This window comes from Orycteropus afer, unplaced genomic scaffold, assembly GCF_000298275.1.
Source record: "Orycteropus afer afer isolate SDZICR_OR568_19922 unplaced genomic scaffold, OryAfe1.0 scaffold00108, whole genome shotgun sequence".
In the NCBI taxonomy this organism is placed as follows: Eukaryota; Metazoa; Chordata; class Mammalia; order Tubulidentata; family Orycteropodidae; genus Orycteropus; species Orycteropus afer.
This window is the reverse complement of record NW_006921695.1, coordinates 7,756,824-7,775,015: the sequence shown is the minus strand read 5'-3', so window position 1 is coordinate 7,775,015 and position 18,192 is coordinate 7,756,824. Positions and strand designations below refer to the sequence as shown.

At 37.9% G+C, this 18,192-nt stretch overlaps 1 protein-coding gene across 1 annotated transcript in view; it reads right to left on the bottom strand.

Moving 5' to 3' along the window:
• BACH1 (BTB domain and CNC homolog 1) overlaps positions 1-14,285 on the bottom strand; it is a 35,278-nt gene extending 20,993 nt beyond the window's left edge. The window contains exons 1-3 of the mRNA XM_007943519.2: positions 14,052-14,285; positions 4,882-6,228; positions 1,849-2,055 (exon numbers count right to left, since the gene is read on the bottom strand). Of these exons, the coding sequence (XP_007941710.1) occupies positions 1,849-2,055; positions 4,882-6,228; positions 14,052-14,285 (1,788 nt within the window). The remainder of the gene's footprint in view (positions 1-1,848; positions 2,056-4,881; positions 6,229-14,051) is intronic.
• Between the last annotated feature and the right edge of the window lie 3,907 nt (positions 14,286-18,192).

The following is an 18,192-nucleotide window of genomic DNA, read 5'->3' as shown; positions in this document are numbered from 1 at the left end:
AAAAAAATAGCTCCACACAACCCAACTCTCTAAGAAGCCTTTTTTAGCATTTAGTTACTGTTCAGAGCTGTTTTGGCATTTAGTTATTAACTAAAGCTCAAAATGATGCCTGACTTACCAAGCCTGCTATATACTCTGTCAAAAGTAGATAAATATTTAATTCAAAGTTGGATAATAAGAGAATACTAGTGCTTAAAGATATGGACTGACACACACCTCAAAAGTACTATGTATTTCTGAATTTGTAACTTTTCTTCTTCAATCCTAACAATTTTAATCATTTAGCAATATATATATAGGTTTTGTATTTCTCATCCCATTATTTGTAAAACATCTAATTTCTCTTTATTTTTTCATAGTTATAGTTCATGTTTCTAAATAGTTATATTTCTTCATCACCTTTTCATATGATATATGCATGATTTATCTTACATTTTTATTTTCAACTTTTCTTAAAAGGCATATAATGGCAAAATCTTTTTTTTTTTATTTTTGCTGTTCAATTACCTTTCACTGCTAGAATATTTATGCTTAAAGACTTGATACAATTACAATTTTAAATTTTCACCTATAACTAACAAAGACACAAAACTGAATACTCAAGAAATATTTTTTACTACTTTTAGCTATTGCTTTCTACAATCTAACCATCTGTGTAGCTTTAGTTGGCCTGCATTATCACAGTTGCTTTCTTTCATATAATACTTCCTTCCACCAACCACTAGGGACAAAGGGAAAGATAGGAGCACATTAATGCATTTTCAATTCATTTATACTTGATGGTAGAAAAGAAAATAAGATTCAATAAAAAAGGACTTGTCTCACTTAGGATTTTATACAATCTAAACCTGTAATATTCATATCACTTTATGCAATTTTCCCTTAGATGACAGATCCGGGTTTTTTGGCCTTTTAGGTATCAACCTAAACAAATTATTCATGTCTACAGTTCTTAAAAAAAGTAAAACATTAGCTTTTATAGATACCAAACATACCACAAAGAGATTAAAATCCTTTATAATTTCTTTTACTTTAACTCAACCACTGAGGAACTTTGGTGGCATAGCAGGTAAGGCATATGGCTGCTAACCAGAAGCTCAGTGGTTCAAATCCATCAGTAGCTCTGCAGGAGGAAAATGAGTCAAATCTACTTCTGTAGATTACAGCCTTCGAAACCCAACAGGGTCGCTATGAGTCAGAATTGACTTGAGGGCAGTAGGTTTGTTTTGTTGTTGTTGTTGCTGTGTTTACTCAACCACTAACAAGCAGACTTCAATGTCAATTCTGATTCACTGTGACCCTACAGGACAGAGTAGAACTTCCCCATAAGCAGACTTCGATGTCAATTCTGATTCACTGTGACCCTACAGGACAGAGTAGAACTTCCCCATAGGGTTTTCTAGGCTGTAATCTTTACAGGAGCAGATCACCAGGTATTTTCTCCTATGGATTATTCTTAATTTGGAAATTATTTTTTTAAAAAACAAACACCCAGGAATAGTTCTCAACTTAGATATTCTACTATATCATGCTAATTATGTAGAATGCTTAAGTAAAATACTCTGTGAAAATCCTCACAGTTTTTATTTCTTAAGCATTCTGAAAATGCCATATTTTATGCCATCATTTAATGGTAACTGGTACACTTTAAAATTAATGTATAACTGAATAATACATGTTACTCAGGAATTTAAACAGCTATCTCCTATACAAACAAAAAAGAAGAGAGAGAAAGAGGAAAAGAAGGGTAGAAAGAATGAAGGGAGGAAAAGAGGGGGGCAAGGAAAGAAGGAGCAAATGAACCTAGTGCAATTTAAATAATAATAGTAAGAAACTTGCTACATTTACCAGTTTCTCAATTTCTGATTCAAGATTTTGTATACAGTCAAGTTTTCTCTTGCGACAGCGCTGTGCAGCAATTCTGTTTTTACTTCTTCTTCGAATATCATGGATACAATCCAGTTGTTCTGGAGTCAGCTTGTGCATTTTCAACAATGATTGAAAATCATTTCGAGAGAGTGAAATTATTCGTTGTTCATTGAATGGCAGTTTTACCTAAAATGTAAAATAAACATTAGTAACTATGGCTATATTTTGTTGTTATACTTAAATCCAGGAGGATGAAAATATAAATCTAGGTTTCCTAGAACTTTATTTAAAAGAGAGAAAATAAAATCTCGTATAATAAAGGTTAATAATTTCATTTCTACCAGTAGACTACATTACAGAGAGTTCAGAGGATAAATAAATTGAGAAGTAAATTTCTTTTTTCAGTAAGTTAAACACTACTAACATAAATATTAATGGATTTAAAATCAAAAGACAGAAATTAAGTGTTATTTAAATAGAACATGCTAATAAGCCACAAAAACCTTTAACTTCTTTCTAAAGTGTTGTTTTTGTTCCAAAAATAACAAAAAAATCTATTTTATTTTTTGAATGATACTACTGTGCAGCACTGATATTCATATGACTGTGCTAGTAATTTCTAAGGCAGTTTAGAAAATTTATTTTTCTTTCAGGAAAATAGTAGCTATGTATACCTTCATTACCAATGGACAAAAAAAGCTTTATTAAAAACCTTATGATTTCTGTAAAGTCATTTTCAACATACTTCAAATTGGTAAAAGTATATCACAATTTTTTTTAACAATTTTTTTTTTTCAAGAAAATTGTGAGAGAAAAATGTAGAACAAAACTCAAACTCATAAAAAGACCAGGCTTACTGGTCTGACAGAGAGTGGGGGAACCAAACTGAACTCACTTCTGTGGCTCAATATTTAGCCAAACAATAGACAATAACACCAGGGAGGTACACACCCATTAGAACAATCAACCATACAGGAGATCAAAATGGCAGCATTTGCCTGTGGATAAAGCTTAGAACTCAGGAAGGGATAGGAGAAAAGGATGAAGGGAAATGGTAAATACAGGGAGGAAGTGGGAAGTATGCTGCTAAACTGTGACAAAGAATGTAATAAAACAAAATGTGTATGAACTGTTGAATGGAAAACCAATTTTCTCTGTAAATTTTCACCCATATCCCAATTAAAATAAAGTAATAAAAAACAAAATTGTGAGACAGTTCAGTTATATTAATTATCAAAAATACAAATGTAACATTTGTCAGTCTGACAACCTACTCAGCTTGTCTTACAAGCTTGTAGAAATTAGTTACACAAAATATTTTCAAAAGTTATACTTTCAACACTTTTATAATACCAAACACTGCATTTAAAAATGTTATAAATATAACTCATGAATACGTATTCCTACTTAAATCACAAATCACCTCTTTCCCAAGCCAAGAAAAAAAATACCCTCTTTCAAACATATAATATCTAACATCTATAAAAATCAAAGTAAATGCTAAAGAATTTTGTTGTTGTTAGTTGTCATTGAGTTGGTTCTAAATCACGGCAACTCCATGTGTGCACAGTAGAACTGCTCAATGGGATTTTCAAGGCTGTGACCTTTCATAAGCAGATTGCCAGGTACTACTTCCAAGTTGCCTCTGGGTGGTTCTGAACCACTAACTATTCAGTACTTTACAATACAAACTTTTGTACACAGAATGCACAGATCACATTTGGTATGAGTAGTATGATTACCAATGTACCCAGGTGGCACAAACGGTTTGTGCTTGATTACAAGCCTAAAGGCTGGAGGTTCAAACCCTTACTTAAAAGCAGTTTAGCAGTATACACAAATTGAATTAAAGGTTCAAATCCTTTTACTATAACTTGCTAATATACAAAATAAAAACAATAAATACATGATGCGAAAGCTGTCTAATAGACAAATCCAAGAGAAGTAGAAAAGGGATAAATATGAATAACTTATTTGTGGTAAGTACAAAACAGGTATTTTCATTAAAATCCACAGCCGATTCCAACTCACAGTGACCTATAGGACAGAGAACTGCCCCCACAGGCCATCTTATCTTTCTCCCACGGAGCAGCTGGTGGGTTTGAGCCACTGACCTTTTGGTTAATGGCCCAATGCTTTAACAACACTGCTACCAGACTACCTTATGGTACTTTTATTAGTAATAAAAAATATATATTCCCAGCAGTAATGAGGAAGAAAAGGTCTGGTGATTTGCTTCCATTAAGATTAAAGCCAAGAAAATCCTGTGGAGCAGTTCTCCTCTGTTAACACATGCAGTTGCCATGAGTCAGAATCAATTCAACAGCAACAAAGAACAATAGTATTATCGTACACAAATACATTTAACTCATGCTAAATTATTAAGACATTCATTAAACTAATAGTTAAAATGGCCAAAATATAAAAATTAATGGTCATGAAAACCAGGTCCAAGAAAATGTCAATGTGAAGTCACTTATCCCAGGTATCTTATCACAGAATCATTTTTCTTTTTCCTCTTGAGACAAGGCATCTCATTTAAATAATTATACAGCCAATATATGAATCTACTCCATAATACAAATACACCGACCTTAAATATGCTTGGTAAAATAGTGGGTCAGCGAAAAAAGAGGAAGACGCTCAACAAGATGTACTGACACAGTGGCACAAAAGATGTTTTAACAATGGGTACAAACTTAGTAACAAGTTACTATGAGCGTGGCTCAGGGCTGGGCAGTGTTTCATTCTGTTGTACACAGGGTCGCTATGAGTCAGAACTGACTTGATAGCACCCACCAACAACCACCTTAAATATATGAACAAAGAAGTCCTTCAAACTTCATTCTCACTATGTTGATATTTAACACACAATTTTACAGTTAACTGTGTATGAGTTTCCTTCTCCCTCCCTGAGCTTGCTCCTATCTCTACTGGTATAAACAAGGGCTGACACAGAGTAATAGTGGTGATTAAAACGATGAATTAACAATATACTCATTTTCCCCTTACCTCACATTCCTGTTCTCTGGCTGAAAAGGATTCACTGTCTCCTTCTGTATCCGTCTCAGAGTCATCCCCCAAGCTAATTACACAAGCATACGGACAAGGTTCCTGCTGCGGTTCTGGAACATAATCATCACTTCCAATTTCCAAACTGCTTGAACATCCTTCAGTACTTAGAGTACTTATAAAAGGGCAGTTGACAGACCTTAACGTTGTAAAAGTCCTCTGACCTGGTTCTGGGCTCTCACTGATCCTGATACCCAACCAGGGACACTCAAACCGTTTCTGTGAGTAGATCTGTTCTGGAACATCTTTGGCTACAGCAGGTGATAACTGCATTTGGCAAGGAGAGTCTGTGCTGCAAATGTCACTCCAGAAGCCTTTTGCAAGATGTTCTGCCACCTCTCGTTCCACACTACTCCGATCACTAGAGGCAAGGCTACTATCTTCCCTGGGACCAGCGTCAGATTTCAAATGTAAATCCTGACTTCCACTAAATGTCTTCTCTTCTTGGACATCTGTACATGATAAAGGCTTTTCTGTTAACACTGCTGTGTTCTGCATACTAGCAAAATTCAAGTCACCATATTGGTCATATGTGTGTAAAAGAGACAAAGAATAGAGTCCATGAGGGTCTGTGGAAGAATTATGAGGGAAAGGAGTCACTTCTGCTTTTACTGTTGGACACTCAGAAGTAAGATCTTTCTTCTTTGTTTCTTCACGTTCTGCTGGTGTTTTACTTTCTTCACATTTTAAAATCACCTGTAAATCTGCACAATCCTGGACTCCTCCTAGACATTCATTTTCAGATGTCTCATTTGGCTGAACAGAGGAAGCCTGATTGTCTTTGACAATAGAGTCCCCAGTATGGACTCTGTCAGTTCCAAATGCTTTTTGGAATTTTCTGTATTTAGGGCACAAAGATGGCAAAGCCAGAGCAGCATCCTTTTCTAAGCACATGGACTCACATGTTTGACTGGCACTGTCTTGTAGAGGAGGTGATGCTTTTGAATTCCCTTGATACTGGCTGAGTTTAGAATGAGGAGTCTGAACATTCTCATTTTCCAGAAATTTTTCCACTTCATCAACTTCTAGATCCTTCTGGTCCAAAAGTGAAAATTTAAAGTCTGTTTTCTGACAGTGTGATGGGAAGCATTTTTTTCTTGGGAATTCTTGCTGGTCTACATTGGAATCCAAACACTTATATTTGAAAAAGTGAAAGCAGGATTCCTCAATATTATGAACACCTAAAAATTCCACACACTTGCGCACTTCATCCACATTGTCCTTACTTAAAATCAGTTTAGCAGTGTAGACAAATTGAATTAAAGGTTCAAATCCTTTAACTGTTACCTGTTAACATACAAAATAAAACAAATACGTCATTTGAAAGCTGTTTAACAGACACATCCTGAAAAAAAAAATACGAAAGGGATAAAGATGAATAACTTATCTGTAACAATCACAAAACAGGTATTTTTATTTAGTAATTTAAAAATGGGAGCTCTGGTGGTGTAGTACCTAAGGCATTTGACTACTAATCAGAAGCCTGGTGGTTCAAACCCACCAGCCACTCCTCAGAAGGAAGGTTGGGCAATCTACTTCTGTAGTGATATCACCTCAGAAACCCAAGGAGGGGTTGCTATGAGTCGGATCCGACTCACCGGCAGTGAGTTTTTTTGAGTTTTTGAATTTTAAAATATACTTCTAGGAATGTAAAGCCAAGGGAATCTGGAAAAAAAAAAATGCATTATCACACCTTATCCACTGGGAACATGCAATCTACTTTATAGATTCCACTCCTAATTGCACATGAATTATGCTTTTCTCGTGTCAGGTAAAGGCATACAATGTGACCAGCTTCTCACACTAGCTGAGATAAATCATCTATGAAATAAAGCAGGATAACACCACTTGGGACACACACACCTGAAGTGCCAAATGTCTGCTGCCAGCCCAGCTCCACATGGCCACTATAATCCAAACAACTCCAACTGCTAAATACAACTAAAATGGCTGTTTTAAGTATAAAACAAAATGTAAAATATTTTTAAGTATAAAAAATATATACAAAGTAGTCCTGCCCCATGGCAAATGCACAGTTCCAAAAATCTCTTAATAAAAAAAAATAACTAAAGATTGAGATTTTGAAAAAGAAAAGTTTATGTGGAATATGGAAAATCATGACCATTCTGTTTCAGCAAAGATTCATGTACTCCAAGTAACAAAATCTTTAAGTAGAAATTTGGACATTTACATCAGGCCATCCTTTGCAAAGGGAGGAGCAAATGGAATCCATTGAATTGCAGAGGAAAGCCTCATTCTGGTTTAAAAATATAAAAATAATTTTAAAACAATGAGTTTACAGAAGAGAGATCAAGGTACTATTAATTGTGATCTTCTTAAAAACATGCTAATCAGTGAATACTTTAAAAAAAGAAAAAAATCCAAATCCCTGCCATCAAGTTGATTATAACTCACAGTGACACTTTCCAAACCAAACCAAACTCAATGACATCGAGTCGAATCTGACTCATAGCGACCCCTCAGTTGAATCTGACTCATAGCGATCCCTCCTTGCATTTCCAAGGCAGTAGCACTATGGAAGTAGATTACCCAACCTTCCTTCCAAGTAGTGGCTGGTGGGTTTGAACTACCAGCCTTCTGGTTAGCAGTCAAATGTCTTAGGCACTATGCTACCAGAGCTCCTTAGGGCAGAGTAAAACCACCCTACAGGGTTTCCAAGGCTATAAATCTTTATGGAGGCAGACTACCTTATCTTTCTTCTGCAGAGCGGCTCGGCTGGTGGGTTCAAACTGCTGAACTTTTGGTTACCAGCCCAGTGCTTTTAATCACCATAACACCAGAGCTCCTAGTGAGTATCTGGCTTTTAAGTAGCTAAAGTAAAAAACAGTGACAATAACAAATGCTGGTGAGGATGCTGAGAAACTAGATCACTCAAACAATGATAGTGATAATGTAAAATGATACAGCCACTCACACTGTTGTGCAGTGATTACTTAATATGGCCCTTCTAGTTATACTTTGTGACTCCCATACAATGATTGGGTGGGACTATGCAAATAAGGTATACGGAACCTGTGATGAGTAAGCTCAGGTGTCAACTTGGCCGGGCCATGATTTTCAGTTGTTTGGTAGTTATGTAATGATGTGATCTAATTATCCTCCATTCTGTGTTGTGCTGTAATCCTTAGCCTACGCTGTAATTCATATGCCTATTGTTATGATCCCATTTAGAAGGAAGTTGTCTAGTAAGGTGGTGATACATTCCACCCTAATCCTGCCTTGATAATATAGTGGACAACTTACCCCAGTCACCACACCCTTATCCCAGTCGCCAACCCTACTACCATTATTAAGTCACACCCTTGTACCACCTTGCTCAAGAGTAATGAATGTCCTTGAGGACACCTTGCATGCAAAATATATGAATGCTCTGGCAATGTTCTTCTTGCTCTGAATCCTGCATCTGGCTTGTCATCATCTGACCTCTGGTACTTGGAATCTGAGCCATAAGCCTATTTATTATCTGACCTAACTGGGCAGCTTCCACAGCCTTGTGAGCCAGCAGCCTGTTGCATGTCCTGCTTATTTGGATTCATCAGTTCCTGCAACCTTGTGAGTCAGGAGAAGTCTCTAGCCTGAAGCACGAACCATGGTTTGGGACTTGTCAGCCTCCAAAACCGTGAGCCAAGAATAAGGTGCTGTCACTACCTATCTTCCAGACTAAGCAGGAGGTCCAACATTTGGTTGGTCTATTTGGACTGCATATTCCACATCTGGGAATACTGCTGGCTCATATCCATAAAACCACTTGGAAGGGAACTGTGTTCAAATGGAGACCAGAGCAACTGCAGGCTATGTCTGAATTACAGAAAGTGGTCTCACTCTCCTTGCCTTTAAGCTCTTATGATCCACATTCAGACATGATTTTGGAGGTATTTGCCACACTTTATGCAGACTGGAGCTTATGGTAAAAATCTGAGAATGCCACTCTACAGTGACTCCCGGGATTCTGGACTAGAAAGTTTCCAGATACTGCAGCATGATACCATTTGAAAGGTAATTTACTCACTTGCCATTGGGTGTTGGTTGAGAATGCTTCAATGACAGAGAATATAAAATCATGAGACCTCAAATACCAAAATGTCTTGGGTGATGTCAGAGAAACACCCTAACAAAGAAGGTGGTACCCAAAACAGTTCCATAATAAAATGGAAAATGGCTCATAGAAGAACAAGATACTGGGAGAATGCGGGAAGGCACCCACTGTATCCAAAAGTAAGTAGTCTCTTTTCCCATAGGTCCTACTCTGGAATCACCTGAAAAGCTGCCACAGTCCTCTGCTACATGGACAGTACCTATGAACAACTTTCTGCAGACCATCAGAAGGCTACTTGGTTCACAGATGGCAATTCCAGGTTACATGGACCACATCTGATATGAAAAGCTGCTGCATTAAGACCAGTAGATGGAGAGATCCTGATTGAATAAGGTAAGAAGAGGTTAGCTCAATGAGCTGAACTGCATGCTGTCTTCACAGACATGATATAAGAATTGGGCAATGGCGGGAGCCAATGTTTGAATTTTTCTGATTTATGAGCAGTAGCCAATGGCCTGGCTATAGGGTCAGGCAAATGGGCAATGGAAAACTGGACTATTAAGTGGACACTTGTGTGGGCCATGGACCTATGAAAAGTACTCTGGGAATTTAGAGGGTACATTAGAGTAGGGCATGTCGATGTCCATTAGAAGAACCCCCTTCCTTCACTGGAAAGTGATTGGAATCAGCTAGTGAATCTGTTGGTACATTCACTTGAGGTAGCCAACTGGGTTCATGAAATGAACAGACATGGGGATATTGCAGCTACGCAGAGATGAGCTTAAATCTAGACAAATCATACAAGTACCCTCTGAGGTATAAAATGCCAATAAAGACTGCTCTGTCTGCCAGCAAGAAAGACAGTAGTTACAGATGGCTATGGAGAAGGCCCTACACATAGATGGCAAGCAAGTTGGTTATATTGGATCAATGACACTGGTGGCAACAGGTAACTACAAATGGATCCTCACAGGAATAGATATCACTCTAGATTGGGCTTTGCATATCCTGTGACAGATGCAAATGCCAAAAATACCATTAAGAGACTGGAACAAAAGATACTGTACAAACCAAGGGACACACTTTACAGCCAATAAGGTGCACAGCAAAAGGCCAAGAAACATTAAATGGATAAACCAAGTATCATATCACCCTCAAAGTAATGGTTTGACAGAGAATTGGAATGGGCAATTGAAACATTTTGTTGTCTAAAATGGGGGGGGGGGAGATAAAGGCGTGAAGGGCTGGCTCACATGCCTTCACAAAAATTATCACTGGACAGATTGCTACATTTCTCTGGGGAATCTGGGGGCCGGGGTGGGGAAGGATGCTAGTGTCACTGTAGTTCTTAACCATATCACCTAAAATTGTTTTTTTCCTGCTGGATGCTGCGGTCCTAGGACCAAGAATGCAGCTGCAGGTACCGAAAGCAGGGGTGATGCCTAAGCAAGAGATTGTAACTTTACCCCTGAATCTCTATGCCAGAACTCCTAAGAGTCTGATGGGATGAACTGTATCCTCCCTGCATCTGGCAAAATTGGAGTTGACAATGAATGTAGCCATGTTGTTTACTGGTCATGACTGCCCACTATTATATCTACGTAATCTTACCCAATATGAATGGGAATGGACTGAGGGGGAAGTGCTTGCTTGATTGGTCTTGCTACCAGTAATCTGGACTGGCACCACTGAATCTGATGTTCCTTCCCAAGGTAGAAAAGTTTGGGTAAAAATATATTGACAAATGGAATGGAGAAATAACATCCAAGGTAAAGGAACAAATGGGTTATGTAGCAGAAGAAATCTAATATTACGTTGCTATGACAAGAAACTCAAAGCAAGGAAATAATCTTCTCTCAGCTAAATTTTATCAGAAACCAGAGAGGGTGAAGCCAAGACAACTTCTGGAGAATGTGACCAGATCAGATGGATACCTGCAATAAACCTGAATGGCTGGTAACTGAGAAACTTCACCTTAGGGACTCTTTTGCTCTACTTAAGAACTAATTGTTAATGACTGTTTTGGACTGGTAAAATTATTGGAAAGAGAAAATTAGTCCTTCAAGTATAAAAAGGATAATGGGTAGAAGAGCCAAGAGGTGGCCTACAGTGCAATGAATTACTTAATATTTACTTACTTACTTCCAGCCACAGTCTTTGTGACTCCCACACAACAACTGGGTGGCAGTATACAAATAAGGTATAAGGAACCTGTTGATAGTTAAGGTTATATGTCAGCATGGCTGGGCCATGATTTTCAGTGGTTTGACAGCCATGTAATGATGTGATTTTCCTCCATTTTGTGAGTTAATTATCCTCCATTTTGTGATGTGTTATAAATCCTAGCCTCTATGCATGTGGTTGGGAACTCTGGTAGCATAGTGGCTAAGGCACTTTACTGCTAACCAGAAGCCTGGTGGTTCAAACCCACCAGCCACTCCTCGGAAGGAAGATGGGGCAATCTACTTCCGTAGTGATACTGCCTCGGAAACCCAAGGAGGGGTCGCTATGAGTCGGGTCCGACTCGACGGCACATAACAACAACAACAACATGCATGTGGTTATGGTCCCATTTGGGAATGAGTGTCCGTTGTTAGTGAGGCAGGATTAAGGTGGGATGTATATTGAGTAATTGCCTTACTAGAGGGTGTGACTCAAGTCACCACCCTTATGCCAGTCACCACTCTTACCACCCTTATTCAAGTTACACCCTTGCACCACCTTGCTCAAGTAAGAGAAGTTTCCTTTAGGGTACGGTCTGCATTCAAAATGTATGATTGTGATGTTAAAGTTCTCTCTCTTGCTCTGGATCATGCACGCCACAAGTCATCACCTGCCCTTCAGTTCTTGGAACGTAAGGCAGCAGCCTATCACTTGACCTGATCTGCTGGCTTCTGATGCCTTATGAGGCAGCTATCTGTCATCACTTGCTGACTTGAGTTCATCAACCCTTGCAACCACGCTGAGTAAGACGCCTCCATCCAGATGCCTAACACATAGATTTGGGACTTGCCAATCTCTACAATCACATGAACCAATTCCTTGATGATTCCTGAGTTCTACAAGATGTTGCAGCAAATTATGGAATTCAAAGGTTGGAGGGAGAGTACTGAGGGGTGGAGGAGTAGTTGATATTAGATATGATGGGGTGGTACAGCAGTTTGGAAAAGTTAGACATTTGCAGTATCTTTAAGCTCTGCCTCATAACCAGCTTTGTGCTGATCCTAATAATAAAAGAAGTTATTCGTTCAAATAGTTTCTTATAAAAACAATCATGCAATACTACTCTCCTATCAAAAGGAACAAACTATTGCTATACACAACAAATCAGATGAATTGTAAGGAAACTATGTTGTGGAAAAAAGCCAATCCCAAAAGACCAAACATGGTATGATTCTATTTATGTATCATTTCTGAAATGATAAAATTTTAGAAGTAGAGGACAGAATAGTGGTTTTCAGGGGTTAGGAATAGGGTAGGGAGGTTGAAAGGAGGTGAATATGGTTATAAATGGGGTCTGTGTGTTGTTAGAACTGTTCAGTATCTTGACTGTGGTTGTGGATACACAAATCTTCATGCACAATAAAACTGTAGAGAATTTAGCGTGCCCACACACACACATAAGAATATAAGTAAAAAACATAGGAAATCTGAATAAGTGAATTGTATCAATACTGATATCCCATTTCTGGTATTATTCAAAATCTTACAAAATATTACCATTCGGGGAAACTGGGCAATGTGTACAAGGGATCTCTCTGTATTATTTCTTACAACTACATTGTGAATCTATTATCAAAAAAATTCAATTAAAATATTTCAAAAATTTGTCAAAGTTAGCAAAAAAGGAGTTTTAAGACTGTAAGTTGTATAATCTGTCACTATGATGAAACATGCAACAGTTTAAGTGTCTGAAAACTTACTATTTATACTTCAAATGAGAATGAATGCATACATACACCTTTCTTTCAGTTTCCATGTATCAAACTTTGCCCTACCTAGAAAGTTTCATTAAGTAATTTGAAAACAATATGGATCATGACAAGTCTATCTCCATCATGGTATGTGTTGTCACTTTTTATTAATCAAGGACTAGTCTTTAGTGGCCTTCCTTATCATCTTCTGGGTTTTACATCATTTGCTCTGACCTCTGCTACAAAAGCTACAAGCAATCTGTCTAGTCCCAAATCTGTAGCTTCAAGTTCATGGGACCAGGCCTGGCTAGCAAACAGGTACACTGTAAACACAGTATTCACAGTAGAATATTCTACACAGACCCATCATGCAAAGAAGTTCTACAGACTTTCTCCAATAATTCTATTAACTTTTAGTTGGTACACTGATGCCACAAGTCTTGACACTCTTCTAGTAGTAATTCCTTAACAAAATAAAGTAAGCTGTTCTAGTAAAAGTGAGTATGAGCAGCACTCCCAGGTCCAAAAGAGAGGTCTCTTGGAGCTAGTACATTAACAAACAAGGATCTAAACATTTAGGAACAGGCTGGTGAGGAAAAGATGCATGCTAAAAGAAAGTTCTATAAATATAACACAAAATCATCTTTTTTTCTACCAATGCATAAAGACAATCTCAAGGAAGAAAGGGAACAAAAAGGGACTAACACTAAGAAAGCACCTACTTTTCATGAGGACATGTCTTGGATGATTTATAAAAGCTTAGACCTAGTAATAGTCTCCTATCAGAAGATAAGGTCCACAGGGACAGGATGGCACAGGGCATGCCTCCCCCCTCAATACAGGGTCCTTCCAAGTGTCTATAATCCACTAGGTGTACCCTGCTTTGGTCATTTTGATAAAAACAGGTGAGTTAATGCTCAGTAAATATTATTGCCTAACACCCAAAATTAACAATGATTTTATATGTAAAATGTCATTATCTCTGTTAAAAAGCAAAAGAAACAATCAATGCTGAACCTAGGAACTGTTCCTCAGCTGCCAGACAAGAAAAACACCATGTTTTATTTTTAATTTTATAAACTATGTAAGATCAAGTTAAATTAAAATTATTATGACTTCCAGAAGTATGGATCTCTCACCTCTTCTGGGAGAGTAATGTTAAGCTCAGCATCAGCCTGGCCTACAATTCTTGCTTGGAAATAACTGCTACACGCTGCCAGCATGGCCCGGTGGGCACGGAATCGCTGGCTTTCAACAAAGACAGTGACATCACACAGCACATCTTTTTTCCTCTGGTCATTGAGGTTAAGCAAGACATTGGTGCTGTGCACTGAAGATTCATAGGCAAAAACCTCGTTCTCATTCAAAGACATTCTGCATCACAAATGGTGTCAGAAGTTCAGTGGAAAGCATGCTTCTAATTGTCATCAAACCTGCAAAGATAAAAGTAAAATCTTGTTAAAATGCTAGAAATGAGGAAATATGAAGTATAAATTAAAATACATACTCATCATTGCAGTGTGTTATATTATGACACCCACAAAACTATGCTGAAGCCTTAATTCCCGGTACCTATGACTGAGCCCTCATTTGAAAATGGGGCCCTTTGCAGATATAATCAAGTTAAAATGAGGTCATACTAGATTAGGGTAGGCCCTAAATTCAATGACTGGTATCCTGATAGTGTTGTTGTCATTAGGTGCTGTGGAGTTAATTCCTACTACTGGCCAACCCAATGTGACAAACTAGAATGTGGTCCATAAAGTTTCCCAGGCTGTAATCTTTACAAGAGCAGATCCTCAGGTTTTCTCTTACAGAGCCACTGGGTGGGTTTAAACCATACCTTTAGGTTAGCAGCTGAGTGCTTAACCACTGCACCAACAGGATTCCTTGTGTCCTTGTAAGAAGAGGGAAATTTGGAAAGACACAAACACACACAAAATGAACAGTCAGGTGAAGAGGAAGGCAGAAATCAGAGTGACACAGCTGCAAACTAAGGAACCTCAAGGATTCTCAGCCAACCACCAGAAGTGAGAAAAGGTAAGAAAGGATTCTTCCTCAGACCCTTCAGAACTGTGGAAGAGTAAGTTTCTGTTGTTTCTAGCCCCTCACTATGTCATACTGTTACAGAAGCCCAAGGAAACTAGGGCTAAAAGCAAAATGAAAAAAAAAAAAAGCCTCTAGACAAACTATTAAGAAGCATTTATAAAGTATGCCTCATTTTAAACAGGTTCTTGTTAACAATTTTTCTAACTGATTTTAGGAAAATAGTTCTTGAGGTAAGGGAGGAAAGAACGTTTTGAAGCAAGGATTTCATGGTTCTCTGTCAGCAAGAAATTTCACATCGGGAAAACACCTTCTATGAGCAAATAGGTGGGGCTGGGAAATTCTTGGGATGCATCTGAGTTTGGCATCCCAACCCTGTTGCTTTAGAACAGTTAAAGGGCATGTTATGTGTAGGGAGGGGACAAACAGAGAAGGGTTGTCACACTTTGGAATGAGACTGAAAAGTAGAACAGGCATATGGTATCTACTGTTCTCCATGCTACATTCCTCAACATCGCAACAGATTACAGAGTAGGGTTTGGTGCTTCAAAACAAGGACATCATTCCACAAAAAGTAAAGTTCTTCCAATACAAAGAAAAATGATAAATTTTCAGGTCAGATCTTAGTAATGAGTCTTTTTATATGATAAGTCTGACTTTATACTATAAAAAGTCTACAACAAATAAAATTGTAAGAACATGGTTTAATCACACCCAGAAACTCTTGGTTTTCTCAAAATGATAAAACAAAAAGTTGTCAAAAATGTGTATTTTAAAAATGCATATTAACATGTAGTAGCCTTCAAACTTTTTGCCCACACCCTATTAATAAAATAGTATACCCCCAAATGTAACGTATTTTTACGCAAATAACGCACATTGTATGGGGTTTTGTTTTTGCCAACCATGCAACACACACAAACACACCCCATGTGTATGTGTGTTATTTCATAAATATTATATGTTTGGTGAATTTTATGCAAAAAAATACAGTATGGATGTTATCCACATAGTACAGACATGTACATTCTAATATATGTGTCATAACATACACAAAAACCTAAATGGTTTGTGCTGAACTGCTAACCTAAAGGATGAAGTCTGAAACCCACCCAGCAATACTGCAGAAAGATGGGCCTGGCAATCTATTTCCCTTAAGAATACTATCAAAAAGTTCCTACTAAGCAGTTCTACTCTGTAACATGTGGTATAGCCATGAGTCGGAATCAACTCAACAGCAAGTAACAACAACATAAAACACACAGTCATTTAAAATAGAGGTTAAAAGACAAGTTCTAATATTTTCTTCCTGCTACCAATGGTCTGTGGTGAGCCCAAGGCTGCATGTACCCCACTGTGGCCATGATGCTGACAGAGACCCTGAAGCTCCAGACAGGTACCATCTTTGTGCATTAACTTTCTTCTGACACCTTACCCATTGCCTGAAACATGGAAGACCCTCAAATGTTCAGTAAGTGAGCAAATGTTACTGCTTTCAGATTCACTATGCTCCAAACAAAAATGAAAGGAAAAATAACTATTAAAGTTCAGACAGACCACACCCAGACCATGGGGGAATTCCACCTCAAAGACAAGCTATTTTAATTACAAACACATGAGATGTATTTATAAATTCTCTCCTACATATACGTTTATTTTTAAAGTTCTCAATATAGCTGAAATGTTAAGTTCCTCAGAAGTAATAAATAAAAATAAAATCTCTCCATTATTATGAGAATAATCTTTACCCAATGTTAAGGATCACAATCCGTTACTTATTGATTTAGCATACCACATGAAATCATTGGTAACTTTAAAACTAAATACTAAAATTATTTTACTTTTGGGGTTGTACCATAAAAAAAGAATAGTAAAATCCTTTTAGCAATTGGTCATAATATTTCATTTATCAACACAAGGAATTAGTGTTAGGAATAGTAGGGAGGAACTGTCATCTGAAGAACCTATGTATCTTCACTACTCTACATGGTCCCCAAGACTATACAAGACATATACCCTGCCCAGAACAAACAGGCCTCTGCAGTCATGTCAACAGGTGACCACTTGACTCACCTTACTCCTGCTCCCAAGTCTCCAGACACCTTACTGATATCTGCCCTGCAATCTCCTAAAATTTACATCAATGTTAACTTTTTTTTAATCTCATAATTCGGCTAATATAATACAGTCAAGAAAAACTAAAAACATGCAGACTAGTGTCATTATAAATTTATGATGTGCAAGCTCAGTATCTCAATACTATTTATCAATCCCTTTATATGTTCCTATCTCCAGGGTTCTGCAGCAGCCTTCTAAGTCATCATCTCTCTCCTCAGTTTCTCTCCCAGTAGACCACCATAACTGGTATGGATCAACTTCAAAAAAATATCCCTTCTACCACCTCCACTAGGTTCCCTGTGCTTTTGAAAAACAATATATTAATGTGATCTTTTGATCCCATGCCATCCTTGCTTCTCTAGGATATAGTACCTTCTCTGTGGTACCCTCTCCCTCACAGGTCCAATCTCTGCCCCTGAGCTGGCTCCTTCCCATAAACTGTGTCCATAAACACGCTTAAGTCTTTGCAGACACTGTCCTAATAATAACCAAAAACCAGAGGTATTGCTGTAGCATTGATTCCAACTCACACTGACTCTATAGGACAGAGAAGTATGCCCCATAGGTTTTCTAATACTATAACTTTTATATATGTAGATTGCCACATCTTTCTCCGTGGAGCAGCTGATAGGTTCAAACAATAAACCTTTCAGTTAGCAGGCTAGGGCTTTAACATTGTACCACCAGAGCGTCTCAAAACTACCAAAACTAAATTCACTGCCATCAGCTCATAGCAACCCCACTGGGTTTCCCAGGCTGTAAATCTTTATGTATGCCTCATCCTTCTTTTGTGGAGCAGGTAGTGCATTCGAACTACCGATCTTTTGGTTAGCAGCTAAATGCTTTAACCAATATTCCACCAGAACTTTTACCATGGCTCCTATACCCTAATAATAATAATAGCAAATATCTATTAAGTACTAATTCTGCACCAGACAGTGTGCTGAGTGCTAGACAAGACTTATCAGGAGCTCTGGTGGTGTAATGCCTAAGGCATTTGACTGCTAACCAGAAGGCTGGCAGTTCAAACCCACCAGCCACTCCTTGGAAGGAAGATTGGGCAAACTACTTCTGTAGTGATACTGCCTCGGAAAACCAAGGAGGGGTCACTATGAG